Source organism: Thamnophis sirtalis, unplaced genomic scaffold (assembly GCF_051295495.1).
Source record: "Thamnophis sirtalis isolate CommonGarterSnake01/CBP01778 unplaced genomic scaffold, rThaSir2_p1.2 scaffold_3, whole genome shotgun sequence".
Lineage (NCBI taxonomy): Eukaryota > Metazoa > Chordata > Lepidosauria > Squamata > Natricidae > Thamnophis > Thamnophis sirtalis.
This window is the reverse complement of record NW_028261383.1, coordinates 65550049-65572127: the sequence shown is the minus strand read 5'-3', so window position 1 is coordinate 65572127 and position 22079 is coordinate 65550049. Positions and strand designations below refer to the sequence as shown.

General features: G+C 41.9%; 2 protein-coding genes across 3 annotated transcripts in view; one reads left to right on the top strand and one right to left on the bottom strand.

Annotated features, from left to right (window-relative positions):
• The window catches only part of IL17RD (interleukin 17 receptor D), a 53070-nt gene extending 36846 nt beyond the window's left edge, over positions 1–16224 (bottom strand). For both annotated transcript variants that reach the window (XM_087709033.1, XM_087709034.1), the window contains exon 1: positions 16009–16224. In XM_087709033.1, coding sequence (XP_087565159.1) covers positions 16009–16149 — 141 coding nt within the window. In that variant the 5' untranslated portion in view covers positions 16150–16224. The remainder of the gene's footprint in view (positions 1–16008) is intronic.
• Positions 16225–19853: 3629 nt separating this feature from the next.
• The window catches only part of APPL1 (adaptor protein, phosphotyrosine interacting with PH domain and leucine zipper 1), a 57859-nt gene continuing 55633 nt past the window's right edge, over positions 19854–22079 (top strand). Inside the window, exon 1 of the mRNA XM_087709032.1 lies at positions 19854–20017. The gene's annotated coding sequence lies outside the window, so the exon portion shown is untranslated. The remainder of the gene's footprint in view (positions 20018–22079) is intronic.

Genomic DNA, 22079 nt, shown 5'->3' with positions numbered 1-22079 from the left:
CTGTAGCATGCAGCAATTCGTGGAAGCAAATGACAAAGCACAATAACCTCCCTCATCTGTACTAGAAGGAACAGAAGTATTCACACCTATTAAAACTTTTGGATAATATGCAGATTTTAGACCTTCATTCATACTATGGGTTTGATTTGTTCATTTGCTGATTAACCAGAAAGTTAGTTCTGTCTAAGCAGCTCATTCTTTTATAAACTGAATGTTCCATTTAAAATCTCTCCATGTGATTTCACAGCTAGCAGTCCTTTTTGAAAAAGCTGCATGATTAGAGTATTAATCTTAGAAATGCAACTATTTGAGGATATCTAAGCCGTGTTCTCTGTCATTGTCCTAAATTTATGAATAAAAGATGGGATAATTTTTTTGTTTCTAATCGCATTCCGGAACAATGCATAATAAAAAGCTCTTCTCACCTGTGGAGAATCAAATCTTACCAATATTTTCATCTCTACACTGTTATTTAAAACAGTCATTTTAATCAAGCAATTAAGTTTAGGCAGGTAATAGCAGAATTTAAAGACTTTTCAGATTTAGATATATAAACAAATTAAAAATGCCTGTAATCTTAAAAACTGCTAAGCTTTCCAGATCCTGGAATGCAAAACAAAGTTTTTTACTTTAGACAATTGTTCAATTTTTACTTGTGCTTTTTGCATCTTCAGTAGATCTATTGAAATGTCAATTGCCAAATTCATTTATTATCTAATCAAATTTTCCTTCGGTTCGGTGTATGTGTGTATTTTAAGTCAGATCAATAAATGCATTTTAGCATCATATTTGCAACTACGGTAAGTAATAAGTGATAATACTTTTGAATGTAAAAAAAAAAAAAACATTGGTTCATAATTTGAACCCCATTGTCAAGGGAGGTCACCCAACATATTACAGTCCGATGCAATCGCATCCAACCTGTAATGCTGAATAAATGGCGATGGTGAAGCCCACGTTACCGCTCTGCAAATGTCATCTATCGGAGCCTGGGAGGCCCAAGCTGCCGAAATGGCAGCGCTCCTTGTCGAATGTGCTGTAATACCAGCTGGCACAGGTAACTTCTGGGACTTGTACACCAGGGCAATAGCCAAGGGGATCCACCAGCTAATGGTGGAAGACATAACCTGCTTACCTAGCAACGAAGGTTGGAAAGATAAGAATAGCGCCTCCGACCTCTGGAAGGAGCCGTCCACTTCAAATATATACGCAGGGCCCGTCAGACATCAGACCGGTGCCACTGCTGTTCCCGTTCCCTAACGGAACTGGACAAAAATTGGTACTTACCTGATACGCCTCTTCTCATAGTGGGGGGAGGAGTATCCAGAATGGGGGTTGACCTTGTCCTCTCATGATTGGATGAGTCAGATAAGCTCTTTGGGCAACGCCCCCTGGCCAGTAGGACTTCCCATATTTGACGAAGAGCTCCATCCGACTCGTTGCACCATTCAATCCAGACTCTTAATTCAGTTCTTAGCTTTTATCATCTTCAACATCAATATTTATATAACTTCATAAAACAATGAACATAAAACTTAGTCGTACAAACATAGTCAGGGAGGGACTGGATACTCCTCCCCCAACTATGAGAAGACGTGTATCAGGTAAGTACCAATGCCCTTTCTCCATAGTGAGGGGGGAGGAGTATCCAGAATGGGACGTACCAAAGCCTGCACATCCCTAGGGAGGGAGACCCATGAGGCCCCATGTCCCCCGCTCATGCCAGTGGAGGCGTGGGCCTCGCCCTGTGAACCACCTGCAACACCCTGTGTCTAAAGAGGCTTCTGCTGAGGCAAAAGAGTCCAGTTTATAGTTCCTAGCAAAGGGAGAGGGGAAAGCCCATGTGGCTGCCCTGCAGATTCTGGCCAGGGCTGTCTACGTGGCCCAGGCCCTGGACGTGGCTGCGCTCCACGTGGAGTGAGCTGTGATATGATTGGTGTCTGTAAGCCCTGCGATTGGTATGCAGCGGCAACACAGGTTTGCAACCACCTGCCTATTGTGGTGGAAGTCACCCTGTTACCCAGGCCCCTATTTGGAAGGAGACAAACAGAGCTTTGGATTTCCTGTTTGGCCTGGTTCTCCTGAGGTAATCCTCAGAGCCCTCCTTACGCCCAGAGTGTGCCACTTCTTTCCCAATGGGTGGGAAGAGTCTGGACAGAAGTTGGGCAAATCAGTTCCTGGGTTTGATGGAAGCAAGGGCCCACCCTGGGGATGAAGGACGTAACCCCACTCTGTCTTGGTGGAAGAAGCAGAGATCCTCCCTGGTGGACAGAGCTTGCAGTTTGTATATCTGCCTGGCGGAGGAGATGGCCACCAGAAAGGCCACCGTGAGAATCAGGAACTTAAGGGAAACTGTTCGTAAAGGCTCAAATGGAGCACCTATTGGAGCGTCCCCTACCCTGTGTAAGTCCCAGGAATGGTACCTGAATGCTGTGTGTGGTTTGGGGTTGGAAGCCCCCTTGAGGAATGGCCTGACCATAGGATGGTGAGTCAAGCTCTGGTTCCTGCCACACAGGAGAACTGGCGAGATGGCTGAAACCTGTCTCCTAATTGTGTTAGAAGCTAACCCTCTGTCCCAGCCTGCCTGGAGGAGGTCCAGAATCTGAGGCATTGATGCCTGGCTAGGAACGTGCCCCAGGGAATTACACCATGAGGCAGAGGTCCGCCACATGGAGCCGTAGATACGCTCTGTGGAGGGTGTGTGGGCAGTCTGGATAATGTGCATCACCCTGGGGGGAAGAGGTCTTTCCCCAGGATGCTCCGCTCAAGAGCTAAGCGGTCAGCTGAAGTCATTGAAGGTCTGGGTGGTCCAGCGACCCCTGGTTAAGGGATATTCCCTCCTGGGGGATTCTCCATGGCCTCTCCGCTGAAAGCGACTGGAGATCTGCAACCACAGCCTCCGGGGCCAGTGAGGCGCCAACAGAACCCCTTTCGCCCCCTCCCGAAGGATTTCCCATATGACCCTGGGGATCAGGGGTAAGGGCGGAAGGCATACCGACAACCCCTGGGCCAGGGGCTTCGCAGATCGTCCGCCCCTTCTGCCCCCCCCCCATGTCTGGTACCTGGAGAAGAACCTCGGGAGCTGAGCGTTGAGGGGCGTGGCGAATAAGTCAACCTCCGGGCGTCCGAAGCACTCCGCCAGCTCCTTGAAGATTGCTGGATGCAGCTTCCACTCCAAATTGTCCCCTTGGTCCAGCTGAGCCAGTCGGCTCTGATGTTCCCACCCCTGCTATATGTTCTGCCCTCAGCTAAGGTTGTCTAAATTCATAGGCTATCTGAGGTGCTTCTGCGATCTCTCAGTCGGACATCCCATTCTGAGTTTGAAGTGATAATCCCACTTTATAAGGTCTTGGGAGGCCACACTTGGAATTCTGCACTCAGTTTGGGCACCATGATGTAGAAGGGATGTGGAGACTCTAGGGAGAGTGCAGAGAAAGGCAACAGAGGGGATCAGGGTACTGGAGACTAAAGCCTAACGGTTGCAGGAACTGGGTAGGTCTAGTTTACTGGAAGGAAGGACTAGGGGAGACGTGATAGCAGTGTTCCAATATCTCTGGGGTTGCCACAGAGAAGAGGCCGCCCGACTATCCTCCAAGGCACTTGAGTGCAGAACAAGAAGCAATGGGTGGAAACTAATCAAGGAGAGAAGCAACTTAGAACTGAGGAGAAATTTCCTGACAGTTAGAACAATTAATCAGTGGAACAACCTGCCTCCAGACATTGTGAATGCCCCAACAGTGGAAGTTTTAAAGAAGCTGTTGGATAGCCATTTGTCTGAAATGGTAGGATATCCTGCCTGGGCAGGGGATTGGGCTAGAAGACCTGCAGGTCCCTTCCCACTCTGCTATTGTATTGCATAGTATTGTATTGCATTGCATTAGCCGTTTGCCTAGTCACCCCCACCCTTGGAAGGTCTTCAGGGGTAATCTCTAATTTGATTTGAGGCTCCATTGGGAGCTGCAGCCTTTAGCAGCCGGAATGATTACTCCTCCTCCTCCCCCCGCTGTGTTTTTCCAGGCTGCAGGGGCTGCCGGCTTGGGCCACCCCACCCCCCTTCTTCCCAAATGGCTCTGTGGGGCAAATACCATAGCCCCGCCCTTAAGAATTAGCCACCAAAAAACACAGCTTTTGCTACTGAGGCTAGTCAGCCTCTCGCCCCTCCCCCTCTGTCTCCTAATTAAAGGAGAGAGTTCTTAAGGGGGAAGCAAGAATTAGCCGCCAAAAAACACAGCTTTGCTACTGAGAGCTGCTGGCCATTAACTGTGTTTCCTTCTGAGGACCTTCTTACCCCCCCCTCTCCTACTTAAAGGAGAGTGTTCTTAAGGGGGAAGCCTTCTCCTGTTACTTGGCAGTCAGAAAGGGTACAGAGGCGGGGATGGTGGTTCTTCCTGCAAGCCTTGTGGCAGCTGCCTCTGTGATTCATCAAGGAGGTAGGCTTGGGGGGGGATTGATCTACCGCCTGCCTCTTTAACTCCTTGATAGGCCTCCTTTTGGCCCTTTGCTGCCTCCCTCGCTCTTGGCTAATGCCTCTGCGATGGTCTCTCACCTTTTTAAGGGCTCCTCAGGTGGTGGTGTTGCTGGAGGGCTGAGAGCTGGGCTCCTGCCGGTCTCCTGAGCTGTTGGGGGCCGCCATCTTGGACCACGTGGTTTCAAGATGGCCCCCAGCTCCAAATTCAAAAGGCTCCTCTTTGCTGGAGCACATGGAAATGGCTTTTGCCTTTGCAGGCTTGCCATGCGGCTGCTGCTCGCCTCCCACTGCCTCCCGCAGCTCTTTCTGAGCCTTTCCGGCTCTCACCTTGTCCACTGGTGATAGCTGCCAGAGCAGGTTTTCCAGGGCATTTTAACAACCCTCGTGGCTCAACCCGAGGGGAGCGGAGGAGCGCTTCTGCTCCTGAGAAGCCTCTGCAGCAACGGGCTGCCTCTAGGAGGCATGTGTGCCCGGTTCTCCTGCTTGCCCGGCAAGGGTCCTCACTGAATGACTCCATCTCACTCAGTGGCCAGGGAAGTGTGCCGCCCCAGGGGGCTTGTGGCAGTCCAGTCCTTGCAGGAGGAGGCTGTGTGCAATGTAGGGAGGCAGGATTCGCCGGGTCCAAGTTTATTTTCCTTAATCCTTTGTAAATTACTGGAGGTCCAGAGTGGTGCATCCTTTCCATTGAGTGGGATGAGTCAAATATGGGAAGTCCCGCTGGCCAGGGGGCGCTGCCCAAAGAGCTTATCTGACTCATCCAATCATGAGAGGACAAGGTCAACCCCCATTCTGGATACTCCTCCCCCCTCACTATGGAGAACTAGGTATTTTCTATGAATATCTAAAGTCTCCCAAGGCTCTTCAGTGACATTCCAAAAAGTCAATTTAATGTTTCAAACAATGCATGGATGATGTTATCTTGTTTGGGTAATGAAATATCTGCAAGAAAATGACTGTTTTTAAATGCAGTGACTTCATTTGAAACTCAATGCCCAGGATTACAGCATGACTCTGATATCTAGGATTTCCTGACCTATTCCTTCTAACACCTGATAGCAAAGAAATAAGCTGTGTACCAATTTATATTTCTTTTTTCTTCCTGAGATACAGTAGATGCTAAACTTTCACTGGTGCTCTACAAGACAAAATTAGTATCCTGGCCAATCCAGCTTGGTATTTTTTAAACTGACTAGCAGTGGCTCTCGAAAGTATTGGGAAATTTTATTTGATGTATTACAATTACATTTATGCTACTTTTAACATCTAAATAATAATCAGATCAAGTGGATTATGTAATAACAACTAAATAATCATTATAGTATAATCAAAGAGGGTGAAATCACTCAGCAGTTAAAGACGCTGAGGCTTGTCAGCTGGAAAACTGACAGCCCAGGTTCAAGACCCAAGCAGTGTGATGGGATGAGTTCCCATTACTTGTGTCCCAACTCCTGCCCACCTAACAGTTTGAAAGCATGTAAATGCAAATAGATAAATAGGTACCACTTTGGAGGAAAGGTAACAATGTTCTGGGTGCCTCAGGATATAGTCATGCTGGCCACATGACCACAGGACAATGCTGGTTTTCTGACTGAGGTTTCCCAAGAGCATGAAACAAACTCCTTGTTCCGGCAAAAACCCCTTTTATTAAATTACAAAGAATTCTGCTCATTCACAGCTGACAAAATCTTTCAAAGGAGGATTTATGTCACACACCTTATCTGGCTTGGAGATTCGATATCTGCAGAACTTGGCAAGGAGTAAACTAATTGTCTCCTGCAAACTCCACTCCTCTTTCATTCTTCCTTTATCTCCTCTGGGAGGGGCCATTCATCATCTGGCCTTACTCCCAAGTCGACCCCTGCTCTTCAGTTGTTCTCTTCATCTGGCAACTCAGTGCATGCGCACACTGGGAACAGGCTTCAGCTGTTTGTCTGCCTCACTGCTCTCCAACTCTGACAACAGCTGATAACTTGCATATGGCTCTGGCCCCCTCTCTGTCTCTGACACAGAGTCCTCATCAGATTCCCCAGATTCCATGACTAGCCCATGTTCCTCCCCAACCTCCTCACTGTCCGAATCTGCTGCTAGCTCCACTGGCCGCTGGTGGGCAACAATAGCTGGCTCACTTGGCTAAGAAAGCAACATAAGCACCTCCTCCTACAGTTGGACACAACTGGGAGGGGAAACCTTTACCTTTAATACTATATTCATAAAAATAGTGCATCATCAGGGGTGGGTTTCAACCGGTTCGCGACGGTCCCCGCGAACCGGTTGGTTGGCGAACCCGCAGGTAAGTAACTTCTGGGAATGGCGAAGGGCCCACCCGGCCAGCCGCGCTCCTTACTTGGTTTTGACGAGTTCTGCGCTTCCACGCATGCGCAGGACGCATACAGTGCCTGCGCGATCCTCCAGGAGCAGCTGGAGCATCGCACAGATGTTAGTACGCATGCGTGCACTGTGCGCGTGCACGAGGACGCCGCCAGCCCCGTTCCAACCGGTTCTTCACATAGCAAGTGACTTCCATACCCCAATGTTATTTGAAAGAACCAGAACTTCTACAACTTTTAACAGAACTTATGTCTGCTGAGAGACATTGCACAGAAGAGGAGTTTCGCACAAATGCCCTCCTATCACATCTTATGATGAAGAGGGACTCTCAGCAAACAAGGTGCACTTGAATAGGCAGATTCTATTTGGAGCAAGCACTCTTGAAGATAGCCAGGAATCAAGCTATACCAGCACCTTGATTTTTTCCTGGCAATAAGTCAGCTACCAATGCAGCTCCTACAATATTCATGTTATATCTCAAACTCAGATTGTCTACTTTGTACTCATTTCTGGGTGGTTCCCAGGACCAGTTTCACGTAAAGTGCATTATACTAGATGAGTGTGTTCTAGACATCGGTTCAACTGGTGTACGTGTTGGAGCTGGGCAAAAGTCTTCTTGACCAGTTTCCAACAACAACTAGGAATTCAGGTGCACCCCCAGGTTGTACAAGAATTCTTTCTGTAAGGGCACAATCCCAACTAGAGCTAAACATCAGTACAGTTCCGTGAAAGAAATGTATAGATCTAGATTTAATTTCAAGTGGCTTTAAAGGTAAATCTCAGCACTTCTCTACAAGAGAGCAAATAAGGCTTCCGGTTTTTCCCTGCAGCTAGAGCCTGGTGAGTGGGTCAGTAGGACTCTCATCTACTTTTAGCTCTCTCTATTTACTTGGTTTGGCTCCACCTAAAAAAGGTGGTTTTACATCAACAATTTCATACACATCCTTCATTGTGTATGTGAGCAAACACCCTTCCCTATAAGCATTGATAATGTTACGTAACTTGGTACTAAAATATCTGCAAGAAAGCAACCAAGCTCACACTCTTCATTATTGGATGGCATAGCTTTTTTCTTCCCCAAATAACCATTTTCTTGATAGCCAAATTTGGTCCTTGAGTGCCATGCCAGTGCCTATACTTCTAAAAGAAACAGGTGGAGGCAAACCAAGAAAACTAATTTAAGGTAGTATTTAATTTAAATTAAACAAAGTCAAGGGAGTTAATTTCCAATAGTTTACCTCCACAAGATATCTTGTGTTCTTATTTTAGAACTGCTTTTAAAAGCTCGATTGCATCTTGACCTTTGATAAGCAGAATCCATGTTGGTGCTATGGTATTAAGGTTATCTCAACCCTCTAAGAAATAAAAGTTTTTTTTACAGCTCCTGAACTATCTGTAGCTAGGTAAATCCTTTAGGATTAAAGTATTAAAAATCAGGGATTTAACAGTAAGATCCAACAGCCCCAGAAGGAGAGTACAATTAATTAGAACTCACAGCTTGAGAGAAGAGCTTTTTTATCAGGGTCACCTTAACCACTTTTGATGCTGAGGAAACACCGTAACTTTTTTTTTCTTCACACAAAAGCAGCCAACAGCAGAGCACAACCAGATGTTACCTTTTCTTAAGTTTCTGTAAACCTCCATGACCTTCTCCAAATTAGAAAAGGCAATAGAATTTTTTTAAAGCCACAGGAGCTATCATTAGTGAAGCATTGTAAGGATTTCCATTAATTCATAGCCAGCCAACCAGGAATTTTCCCACAGCTATATACAAAAAAAAAAAAAAAAGCCAGGGAAGTCACTAAGTGCTTGGCTGGATCTGAATACGTTCAGAAGTAAGATCAAAAATATCTAGTTAGAAATGAAAACCCAAAGCAGCCTGCTAAGATAATATGCTCTACCAGGTTTTGATTCATCACAGAAGCCATTCAGAGCAAATGATTGAAAATACTTTCACAATAGCTGGAAAAGACATTAAAATGCGTCTTTCAAAAGAGAATGTTCCAGCAATGCTGGACTACACTTTTAATAACAAAAACAATGCATTGATTCCTAAATACCATTTTTGAGACTTCCTTGCTGCATTACAGAGCTTGTTCCGCCATTTAATAACAATATCTATTTTATATAAACCAAACCTGCAATTCACAATTATGTTGTAATTTTTTACAAAAAATTGATCGAAGTATGAAAACACAAGACAGAATTGAAATGCAGAGTGCAATTAATTTTGGGGGGGAAATGTGAAACATTAAAAAACATAGCTTTCACCAGTTACATAAATGTATACTATTATAAAAGTCTTGTCATAACAAGCAGTAAGTACAAAAAATATCTCAAGATTACAATGTTGAAAAAGGAAACTGTACAGGAAATGTCTATTTTACATATCACTGGGGGGAAAACCAGATAAATCATTTAGGATTTTGAGCAGGCCACTGTATCTCCCTTCCACTGTTTCTACTCTTATGTAGTAAAATGTTTTTTTTAAATCTATCAAGACTAATAACAAGAGCCAGTGTGATCTAATAGTCACTAGGAGTCTAGTAGTTAAGGCACCAAGCTAGAAACCAGTGGACTGTGAGTTCTAATCCTGTCTCAGGCATGAAAACTGGGTGACTATGGGCCAGTCACTGTCTGTCACAAGATTGTTGTTGTGAGGAAAATAGGAAAAAGAAAGAGTATTAGATATGTTTGCCCCATTGACCTATTTTTAAAAATAATAAAGGTGGGATAAAAATAAAATAAAACAAGGTTACTTGAATTCAGGCAGGCAATCGTTTCATACAATATGTTTCACTGATCTATGACAATGGATTGCTGAATGGAGACTTGCTGTGTAAACTGCTCCATGTTTGAAATGTATCCTGGGTAAAATTTTCTCAAATATTTGTTCCACAGTTGATCTCAAGAGAGAGGATTCAATTCTCAGCACAGCACTCAGAGCTTCCGAGGTAAACCACGCCCAGGCTCCAATCTGTTTCAGCTGATCTGTTGTTGTGCCTATTCATTGACTGACCTTGTTACCATGTCTCTGCCAGTCATGAATATTCTGACAAATTTGATTGACTTTGTTTGTCAGAAGGTCACAAAAGGGGATCACATGGCCCTGGGAATCTGCAGCCATCATAAATGTGAGTCTGCTGTCGAACAACAAAATGTAAAATCACGGGACCTTGGGGATGCTCCAGTGGTCATAAGTGTGAAAAATGGCCACAAGTCACTTTTTCAGTGCCATTGTAACTTTGAAAGGTGACTAAATGTAAGTTGAGGACTACCTGTAATCAGAGCAAAAGGAAATTAAAGGAAATGGAGGAAAATTTAATGGAAAAGGTGAAATATTTAGGAGAAAAAGATCCTTTTTGTTCAGTCTACACCAGTAGTTTTTCAAACATGAATACTTTAAGGACTTCAAGTCATGCTGCCTAGGGTATTCTGGGAGTTGAAGTCCAGGCATCTTAAAGTAGTTGTCTGGGAAGAAAAACTGAGTAATACATTTGGCTAAGCGAGAGCATTAAAAGTCCAGAACTCTGCCCAGGAATCAATCACCCACAGACACTATTACCAGCTTTTGAATAGCCTGTTTGTGATTCTAGAGGAAATAAATAGCCACCAGGGATAATAACCCTAAATTGTCCATTAATTTGCCAACATTTTTAAAACTGTTTTAAAAGTTGCATATATCAGTTTCATCCTGTGGTATAAAGAAGTACTTCCTTTTGGTGGTTGCTATTCTCCCTATTTAGTTGTAATGGATTACATTGGGTTCAAACATTGCTCCAGAGGGTGAAAAAAAGTCTGTCCTTACTCTCTCTCTCTCTCTCACTCACTCTCTCTCCCTCTGTATGTGTAAAATAAACACATAAGCAGATACATAGACATATAAAAACATACAGTATACTTTCTTCCTAACTACTTTCCCCCTCTTCCAACCATTCCACTTCAGTTTGATTAATCATGATTTGTTTAACTGTATCTGGCTAGATTTGGCTAGCTCCACAGAACATATTGAGACAAAACCAAACAAGCCACATGATAACATAGCATGATGGGTGACTCCCAATTCATGTGCTGCTCTATTTGGGGGCTTCTAGATGCAAGATGATACAGTTGGATGGCAATGAGTTGAAGAAAACTACTGTTGTAGTATGTATGCTGAAGATGTTAGTTGTATGTGAGAAATACTGTAGACCAAGTGCTGAAATTATTGTAACCTCTTATTTTCTTTAAAAGAAAGTTTCTTGGAAGATTTTTGTTTTAGATAGATGCAAAGAGACCAAAACATCTTCCAATTAGGGACAAGAAAATTGAATGAAGGTTATCAGGATATTGAAGTCCTAGAGCAGCACTGGAAAAGAGATCTAGGCTTAGACTATTATATACATGCAACACTTATGTCTATGCTGTTCTTGATCAGACCATTATAAAAATGCTTAATGATTTGAAAAAAGAATCATCTAAGAAGCAACTTCCTTTCAGATTTGGAGGACAGCAAAAGGGACCACTCTTTGACCAAAAATAAATACTACAATGTCAACTCATCGGTTAAATCTTTATCTCACAATAATCAGCTAAAACAAGTTCATAAATATACGTTAGTTCCCAGATATCTATTGCACATATATTCTGGAGCAACAGGCTGAAATAACCCCAAACAATGATTCATGTACATAGTCATAATACAAATGTTGCATCTTCAGCGTTTATATCAGCACATCATTACAAAGATATCATCCCTGGATCTCCCCGGCACCCACATTAACCTTATTAAAGTAAATTTTACTCAAAAGCTGGGGGGGGGGGTTCCCCCTAACTTGGGTCTTTCTAGTCCTGACTTTTAAACCCTGAAGTTACAGAGATTCTACTAAATTCTTTTAAAATGTGAACATGACTTCACAGGACTAGTCCATTTTTTTCCACCCCTAGGTCTATTGCAGAGGTAATATTCAACAGGTTCTGACCAATTCTGGAGAACCAGTAGCAGAAGTTTTGAGTAGTTCGGAGAATTGGTAAATACCACCTCTGACTGGCCCCGCCCCCATCTATTCTCTGCCTCCCAAGTCCTAGCTGATCGGGAACAAATGGGATTTTGCAGTAACCTTCCTCTGGAGTGAGGTGGCAATAGAGATTTTACAGTATCCTTCCCTTGCTACAACCACCAAGTCATGCCACACCCACCAAACCATACCCTCAGAACTGGCAGTAAAAAAAATTGAATTCCACCACTGGTCTATTACAACTTCTGCATTACTCATCCAGCTTGCTGTTGGCCTTAAGGAACCAATACGAAGAAATGGTGCTAGGTTAGGGAAGGATATTATTGAGAGCATCCTCCCATCCAAAAGTATCAAGAACCATGGGGCTTGTTGCTAGGCTAACACTTTCATTCTTTCCCTCCTATCGCATGGCAATCTGGCACACTGTACCTCTGATATAACAAGTCTTCGATAAACTTATTTGCCTGACTACAAATGTCTAGCTTTGTCCCAGAAGATTAACCAATTAAGCAAAGATGGCTCTAGCATGTGTTAACAAGAAAAAGGAACCACAGGAGTCTTCTTCAGGCATTTATGCCCCTTCATAGATCAGAGGATTACACAGATGAGTCTTCCGGCACCACCCACACTGCCACATCATTGTCTCCACCAGTCTCTTTTCACTCACAATTTTTGGTCCAGTTTTGAACCTTAATCTTCCAGGGTCCTCTAGAAACATAGATACTATCCACAAGTACAAACAACTTCCTGCTGCAGCCTGTACCTCTGCATCAATGAACCCCACAATCGCAATACACTACTACAAGACTGAGGGTATAGAACCATTCAAAAGGCAAAAGAAACATAACTCATTGGAAGGGGGATTGAAAACATTCAAGTAGGTTTTATGAGCATAGGAAAAATCATCTCCTTGGGAATATTGATGTTTCTCCTATTTCACAAAATTAGCGGCAAAGCAGAAGACTGTATAATTTAACAATTAAAAAGATCATTTTGCTGCTATTTTGACAGGCAGTTGTGGGACTTCATTTAATTTATCAGTTCATATGTTTCTTGTTTAGTCTTGATTTAAAGTATAGTATTTGTCATTATAAACTATATTTTATTGTTCATCAAATTTGGAAATTATGATTTATTTACTAATGATTTAGTATGGGAATCCAGTCATCCTCCCTTTCCAGTAGAAAGCTGGTGGGCTATTCCAGATAATCACAAGGTGTTTTCTAATTTACAAGTATATCTTGATCATAGGTATTTTCTAATTTACAGAGGAATATTATAGGTGATGTATTTCAAAGTACAACATAATTTTTCTGTGACAGCAAAAAATCTGCTTCCACGCATGCAGTGTTGTATTCATTGCAATATTAATGAATAATACTATTAGCAATGTGAAAGAAATTCTCAATATTTCACACAAAACCATTTTATAAATCAAACAACTAGATCTGTTTTGGAACAAGTTTGATTCCCACCTAACATTTTTAAATGGGATATATCAGATTTATCCGGTTTTGTTCAGAATAATATATTTTACTACCCTACCTAAAATATTATCTTTTGGTAAAATGCCAATTTAGGGGTTAGGGTCAGCTTGTATGTCAAAGGAAAAGGTAAAATAATTTTCCATTTCAAGTGAGGAATAACTGTTTTAGCCTTACTGTTCACTAGAGGACCTTTGTTCTTTTGTCATTTATTTATATCCTTAACATAATACTGAAAGGATGGGGCCACTGGCAAATCTCATCTTTTAAAAATAATTAAATGGGTAAGTTCACTTCAAAAATCTGGACAATTATTTTAGACTGATGGAGAACACACGTGTCCTTTATTAAAGAAACTTTTAAAACAAGGCTCTCAAAGTTTACTTGATCAATTTGCATTGCACAATCTATAGCATTACCTTGAGCAAGTTTATTCATAAGTAGTATGCAGAGGTCTAGGCTACAATGTCCCTCTAAGGATAGTATATGCACACTTAGTAGAGCGTGAAGTCATCTAGACCTACTTTAATTCAACACACATTTCTTGCTCTCTCTCTACCTTTCCAGTTAAGATGTATCAGTAAGTTACCCAAATACTTTGATCCAAAGTCAATAGGATGCTTTCATGTTTCCACCTTGTTTTTAACAGAAAAGAAGGTAACCCTCCCTTTTATCACATAAGGAACTTGAGGATTATAAATAAGCTATACTAAGCATTGCTGTCTAAATGGGATGCAATTACTTCAGTCCTTGTGCTTTTTCAATCAGCCAGTATCCCTGCAGTGTTTAGAGTGGTAAAGGGGAAGTGGCCTGTGGTTAAACAGAGGAAATACCGAGGAATTTTAATACAGCAAATAGTCGTTTTACTTCCTACAGGACAGCACTTCAAAGGCAGCCTTGCCCCAGAGCAGACAATGTGTTACAGGGGCCATCAGTCATTCAACAGTATGGCAAGTCTATTCAAAATGCACAAACAGACCAAGACAATTGCTATGCAAACAAGGCAATTGGTTTTATAATGCTTATGAATGTGTCCCAGACTGAAATCAGGGTCCCCCCCCCGCAAAAAAACATAAAACATTATAGCTTTTTCTTAAACAACTGAAATGAACCAATTTCTAAAGCAAAGAGCTGAAAAAATGTGATGGTGAGTAAAAGCAATCTTTACATAGTGCAAATCAATGTTGTTACGATGGAATGAATTCTGTCTATCTTTTTCAGCAAAATTTAAATTTCTGTGGCTTTTTTGTCAATAGAGCAATTAATATCATTTTTATTAGAAAAACACACCAAATCTTTGGGAAGCATTAGAGCTTCTAAGGTTCTCATGTACATATACCAAGACTTTAAAATCTGCAAATCAATTATTAACTCTAGCAAGTTGTTCCTCTAAAATTTCAGTTCTTTTCCTATAGCTATATATTTATTTTCAGGTATGAACACAACTACTCCATGCCAGTAGGTCACTTCCTTTGTTTTTGTTTTTTTTTACAATTTTACAATTTATCTCTCCAATTTATGGAGCTGCCCATCTCTAGGCAGCCTATAACAAGGCTTAACAGTCAATAATTACCTAAAAAGCCATTATCATAATTATTAAAAACACCGAAACCACAAAAGGCTATAAAAAATAAAGCAAGAACAAAGAAACAGCAGAAAGAATGTTGATAATACCGGAGCCACTTCACTAGTTCACCAGTCTCCTAGATCCCCCCCCCGCCCCCAGCCCCCAGCCCTCTTCATGACCTGATCCCCAGGAAATCTTTGTGGCAGTTTAACAGCAAAAAAAAAGAAGAAGAAGAAGAAGTAATAAAAGTCACTAGTGCCAATCATCTGGAATCTTTAGTAAGGCTGAAAACTGAAAGGAGCAGGTTCAGAGGAAAGCAGTCTTTGTTTTTTGTTTCACACACATATACACCCCAAGGAAAATCACACTTAGGGAACTCAAGAAGGAAATCGCAGCTTCTGGAAGAGACAAAAGGTGAAGCCCTAAAATTCTTTTCTTTCTTTTTTTTTTTTTTTTTTTTTTTTTTTTGTATCACCTTCCCAACACTCCCAGTCACAGTCTTTCCGGTAAAGATCAGGCCTGTAACCAAAACCAGCCTGCAGTGATTAAAATGACAAAGGGCAAGCGATCGCCTTTTGCCTTTTATCCTCTTCTCCCGGCACAGGTCTAGTTAAGGCGGGAGAAGAATTAGGGAGACAGGCGCATAAAAGACCTGTGGAGCGACTTCACACTTGTTGCTCCGTCCCGCTCCACTGCCCCGTCCCTCCTTCCTTCCTCCCCAGCTTCCTTTGATGCGAAAACTGCAGTTAAGCTCCGCCACCAACCATCCCAAAAGCTTACAAATGCCAGCTGGCCCTCTTGTTTGCTAGACGGGACGGAAGGAACAAGCTGAGAGGAAGGAAGGAAGGAGGAAAAATGAAAGAAGGAAGGAAAGAGGAAAAAAGGAAGGAGGGAGGAAAAAAGGAAGGAAGGAGGGAAGGTGAGCCTTGCTTGCATAGCTGTGCTTGCAGCAAAGTGCCCACCACGCAAAGCGGACACACTCCTGCAATTCCTGCCATCGCCCGGCTGTCGTTGTCCCGAAGCGCTTTAAACCGAAAGGTATCTGGCACCCGGCAAACTTGGTGCCTTTTCCTGCCTTAGGTCGGAATAAACCGAACTCGGACCCAAACACACACCGTGACCAAATCCAACCCAGGGCAAACCCAAACCGTCCATCTGCCTTACCATCCAGCCACAAGCCTCGCTCGCGGATCCTTTCCTGCCGCCGCCGCTGCTGGTCCCTCCGGCGGAGACGGCCAGGCGCGGGCCATCGAGGCAGGCCGTGAGAGAAAAAAAGAAAGAGCAGAACTTGAGCCAAAGTGCCATCGCCTCTGCCTGGTAGCCTCCGAAGTGCAAGTCGGAGCGCCAGAAGTTAACTTCAGGTTGGGGGAAAACCAGGAGGGGGAGGGAGAAAGCAGCGGCACGCATGCGCGACGGAGACTCCACCGAGACCTTCGTCCAAGGGAACTCCTGCTTTCCTTTCGCCCACCCACCCGTACCTTGAGGGCGGGGGCGGAACACCATTGCCATTTGTCTAGGTGCGGGAGAGGTCAGTTGGTATTCCCCTTCGAGGACGTTATGATTTAATTCAGAACAGCTGAAAAGCTGTACAATCGGCGCAAGACGTCTTCAAAGGAAGACCTCCGGCGGGGGCGGGGGGATGCTCAACCACCATCTGTCTCAAAAAGTTAAAGGAAGGGAGGTGGGGGGGAGGTGTGCTCTGTCCAAATGTGCAAACGTTTATACCGGTCTGGGGCAAGAAGTAACAAAGTATCAAAAGTTAAACTCCCTTGAGGGGCTTGGGGGGAAGGGACTGCATTTGAAAAATCCTCCTAAAACTGATTTCATGCCAGCACAGGATTTGCTTCTATAAGCTTTTGTGTTTTCTGGTGCAACTAATATATAAACATATAAACCACACCGCAGCACAAGTCTTTGTAAAGCGTGACTTTGCAAACCCTGTTTTGCCCTCCCTCAACTTGATGCTTTCCTGATATCTTCCATTGCTTGGTTTCTAGGAAAGGGAATCATAGAGAAACATGAGGTGTAACATGATGAACCCTAGTTGTACATTGAAGTCAAAAGGAGGAGATGCAACAGTTGCAAATAGTCCATTCTTCAGTTTTGCTTTAGAATTCCTTTTTTCCAAACTCATTGCACAGCCAGGGTAATATCAAACTTACCTGGGAAGGTGGGGAGGGGATTATAATACATCATCCAGGGTTATTATTATCCATTTACATTAGTCTTGAACAAAATGCTCATACAGAAACTTCATTTACCTCTTTCCAGCCTACTCCTCCCAAAATATCTGGCATGCAATGGAAAATGTATGTGGTGTTATTTTACCATAAATCATCCTCACAAATAAGGCATTTTTAAATAAAAAATAATACTATCTTCCCTATCAATTTATGCTTTGTGCCAGGCATTTGTGGCATGTGAATGGCTTGCAAGGAAATAATTAAATCCCAAGTCATGTTATTTGACTGCAGTGTAGCTCTCTGTGGTGCTGAGTTGTCCTGAGCTTAATGAAATAGTTAGGTTTGGGGGGAAGATTTAAACTTACACAGTACCAGCTTTTTTCTGGTCTTTTCACAGACAAATGTGTAATGTTCATATCAGCACGTTTAAAAAGTCAACAGTCTTCTTGTGTACCATCTCTTGCAGAGTTATTAGGATACAAGATGGACTAAGGGATGCGGTGGCTTAGTGGCTAACACTTGAGCTTGTTGATCAGAAAAGTTTGGTGGTTCGAATCCCTAGTGCCGCATAATGGAGTGATCTCCCATTACTTGTCCCAACTTCTGCCAACCTAGCAGTTCGAAAGCACATACAAAATGCAAGTAGAAAAATAAGACCACTTTGGTGGGAAGGTAACTGCGTTCTGTGCGCCTTCAGCTGAGTAATGCTGGTCACATGACCATGGAGATGTCTTCGGACAGCGCTGGCTCTTCGGCTTTGAAACGGAGATGAGCACCGGCCCCTAGAGTCGGGAACGACTAGCACATAAGTGTGAGGGAAACCTTTACCATTACCTTTTACCTTTAAGTTGGACTATGTATCAAAAGAATTACAATTCTTAGTAATTCTTAGTTTTTTCTCCTTTTCCTCCTTTTTAAATACAAAAATTGTAACCAGAAACATAACCAAGGACCATCCTTATCCCATATTTGCTTTGAGTACCAGTAGATATTTGCTCAAAGGTACTTAGGCATAAATCTCTATTATAGGGATATTTTCCACCAAATCACTGGAGGAAGGGATCACTTCAATGTTTTCAGTTCTAATCCATTTGAAATGATGGCCAAAGGTAGGTAAAGGGATGTCATGCATGTTCACCATGCAAGACATACTGAATAGAACTTTCTCTTGATAAACAGATCATTAGGACATCTTGAGAGGTGCATTAATTTGTGGCAATTAAATAAAAAAAGATTTATTTGCAAATGGAACATACCTGCTTTTAACCTTCAGGTCTGGCCATGTCACAGGAAAAAACAAAAGCTTGAACATGTTTTATATTATTTTAAGTACATAATTGTATATGATTTTTATTCAGAGGTAAACCTAGGTTGTTCATTGTAGCTTTCTCCCTTGGTCCTGAGTTAATGTTAATGTTTAACATAATTCAGAATGAAAAATGGAAATATTTCAAAGTTAAGATTCCTTTGACTCCTTACCCTGATTTCAGCAGATTGGTAGATTCAAGCTGGAGCAGGCAGTCTCAGAGGTAACCAGACTCTGAGCCATATAGGACATTAAGGGTGCCAACCAGAACCTAAAATTGCACCTAGAAGTTAGTTGGCAGCCAAGGTAACATTGCTAGAAGTGGAGGAAACTTAGCCAGAAGTGTAAGCAAACCTTGGTTGCTACCTGCTGAATTAAGAGAATTAGAATAGAATAGAATAGAATAGAATAGAATAGAATAGAATAGAATAGAATAGAATAGAATTATTTATTGGCCAAGTGTGATTGGCCAATAAAGTGACACACAAGGAATTTGTCTTTAGTGCCTATGCTCTCAGTGTACATAAAAAGACATGAAAAGATACATTCGTCAAGAATCATAAGGTACAGCACTTAATGATAGTCATAGGGTACAAATAAGCAAACAGGAAACAATCAATATTAATATAAATCATAAGGATACAAGCAACAAAGTTAACAGTCTTGCAGTCATAAGTAGCAGGAGATGGGTGGTAGGAACGATAAGAAGACTAATAGTAATAGTAATGCAGCCTTAGTGAATGGTTTGACAATAGTGAGGGAATTATTTGTTTATCAGAATAATGGGGTTGGGGGAAAAATGTTCTTGTGTCTATTTGTCTTGGTGTGCAGTGCTCTATAGCATCGTTTTGAGCATTGATAGCATCGTTTCTTTGTGACTCATGCAGTGTAGAGGTCCTCATTGGAAGGCAGGTTGGCAGTAATTGTTTTTTTCTGCAGTTCTGATTATCCTCTGAAGTCTGTGTCTGTCTTGTTGGATTGCAGAACCAAAGCCTCTGAATGATTTTCAAGGGTGGCCCATGTAAAGACAGTTGCAGTAGTCCAGATGTCAAAGGTAAAGGATACTGTGAGCAGTTGTGATATTATTTGTCAAAGACTGTTAAGATTTTATTAAAATCAGTTATTTGGAAGAATTTGAAGAGTATGCTTAGATATTTCTTACTGAATTCTTAGAATTCAAGAGACATGAGAGAAAGGTGTATTTATTTAGCTGTTTTGTTTATAACTCATTCCTCTACCCATGAATTAAAAGAAGTTTGCTTGGTTTGTTTTCTCAATTTCTCTGCGAGGTTAATTAGGTTAGATTAAAACAAAAAAACACCAGCATGGCCAATCAAACATTTTCTATAAATTCAGTTAAAATGTTGCAGGTTTCTTTTTCTTTCTTTTTCTTTTTTGCAGTTACATGGTACTTATTAATTTTCATTGCACAACCACACATCCCATTCCAATGTTGAACAGAGGAGTTGTGCATAGGATTGCTGTCTCGTACACACCCTCTTATCTCTTAAAGGTAAAGGTTCCCCTCACACATATGTGCTAGTCGTTCCTGACTCTAGGGGGCGGCGCTCATCTCCGTTTCAAAGCCGAAGAGCCAGTGCTATCTGAAGATGTCTCCGTGGTCATGTGCCTGGCATGACTAAACACCGAAGGCGCACGGAATGCTGTTACCTTCCCACCAAAGGTAGTTTCTATTTTTCTACTTGCATTTTATGTGCTTTCGAACTATTAGGTTGGCAGAAGCTGCGACAAGTAATGGGAGCTCACTCCGTTACGCAGCGCTAGGGATTCGATTCGCTGAACTGCCAACCTTTCTGATCAACAAGCTCAGCATCTTAGTCACTGAGCCATCGCATCCCAAGTTCTTAGCTGTTAAGAGTTTGTTAAAAATGCTTCAGCCGATCTGGCCCTGGCCAGATGGACAGGAAGGCACAAATTGAAAAACAATTAGTAGGTGAGAACTTTTGGTATACACCCCAATAGAACCTAGTGAAAGTCTAGTAGCACCTTTTCTTACTAACATCTGGTGAAATTTACTGCAGCTCACAGAAGCTTCTGCTTTTAAAAAAACTGGTTTCAATTAAAATTTTAAATTTTAAAACCTATTTAACATTGATTAATCATAAAAAGTCTACCAAGTTCTGATTTATTCTCTGATTTATCCCCCCCCCAATCATAGACCAACATAGCTCTCCTACATTAGTACTTAAAAGTATGGTGGATTCAAATCTTGGTTCTAGAGAAGCTTTTTTATACAAGCATGATTAAAAAAATTTCATTAAGTACAGAAAATTGTATAATATTCTACTGAAGTTCCATATCTCATTGTTTGGCAATGTATTCATAGCTGTGCCTTATGAACACATCCACCAATACTGATGTATTTATATGTCTGTGCTTTATTTCTCAATGTAGAATCAAATAGCAAAATAAATCATGATGCAAAATGCTGCAGTTTTGTGGCAACTGGAATTTCGGGCCAGTTCTATCTATCTTTCTTCACAATAGTCTTTTGTTGCTGGAAAAAAAATAAGTACCCTTGACTTGAAGCCCTTTCAAAAGTCATGGCTATCAGTCTAATGAGCTCTGCAGATGGTTGTAGTTGCCATTACCTCCTTGCTTCCAGCTAAAAACTTCCTTTGCTTCTCCAGCAGCTGCTTCCAGATGGAAGAAGACATGCAGGGCACAATGGCTCCCCTAAGGAAAAGTGCCGTTTTGAAAATAACAGCAGTTGAACAGATAGTTTTGCAGAGTGAGCTGCTTTTTTTCCATCAGTTGTTCTATCATTTAGCAAAGCAAAGCCATTTTTTAAAAACTGGTGCAATATATTACCTACTTATCCCCGCCTTCTCCACTGTGTGTGTGTGTGTGTGTGTGTGCGTGTGTGTGCGTGTGTGTGTTGGTTTATCTATATGGTTTATATACATCTATATACATATGTCTATATATCCAAACCTTCTGTGTCTGGTACTGGCAAAGAATGCCATGAATTCCACCATGCTGGGACTAGTGCCTGGGAGGGTCTGGACTGTAAAAGTGATTTTGAAGTTAGCTACAGCCTTAATCTCACTTACAGAAGATAAACTTTCATGATTCCCAAGGGAATTTTTTTATGAAAATGTTTTTAGAATTTAGACTGACTATTATCATAAGCTACTTATTTCATTGTCATTCTTGTTGAAATCAATTGAACTTGCGTTTAAGTAAGTAAGTGTGGGCTGAGAGTTGAATCAGGGAATAAGCACATTTCACTGAATGTGTGTACTATTTATTCCTACATGCATCCATGCTCCCAGAAGATGTATAAAATTTAACCAGAAAGAATTTCCCCTTTTATTTTATTAGCATCAAATGCTATCTTTGTAAATGCCCAAAGTCACTGAGAGGGAGTTGGACAGCCATATAAATTTTCTTAAATAAATAAATGCACATCCTGAAAATAGCATTGATCATCTTCCATAATATTTTTTACAGTCTTTGTGTAAAATAACTTCCGAATCCATGGTTCCAAAATATCCTTCAATATGTCCAGTGTTAAAATATTTTGCTCCATTCTGTATTAGTAAGTCAAATTTAATTCTTGTTCTCTTTTAATTATAATATTTAGTTCCTTCTAGTTCTTGCTGGTGTACAATCTCCAAAACCCCATCTAATGATATATATATTTAAAGAATTCAAAACAAATGCCTTTTCCTGTATGAGAGGGGGGGAAGAGAGAGAGGGAGGGAGGGAGGGAGAGAGTGATA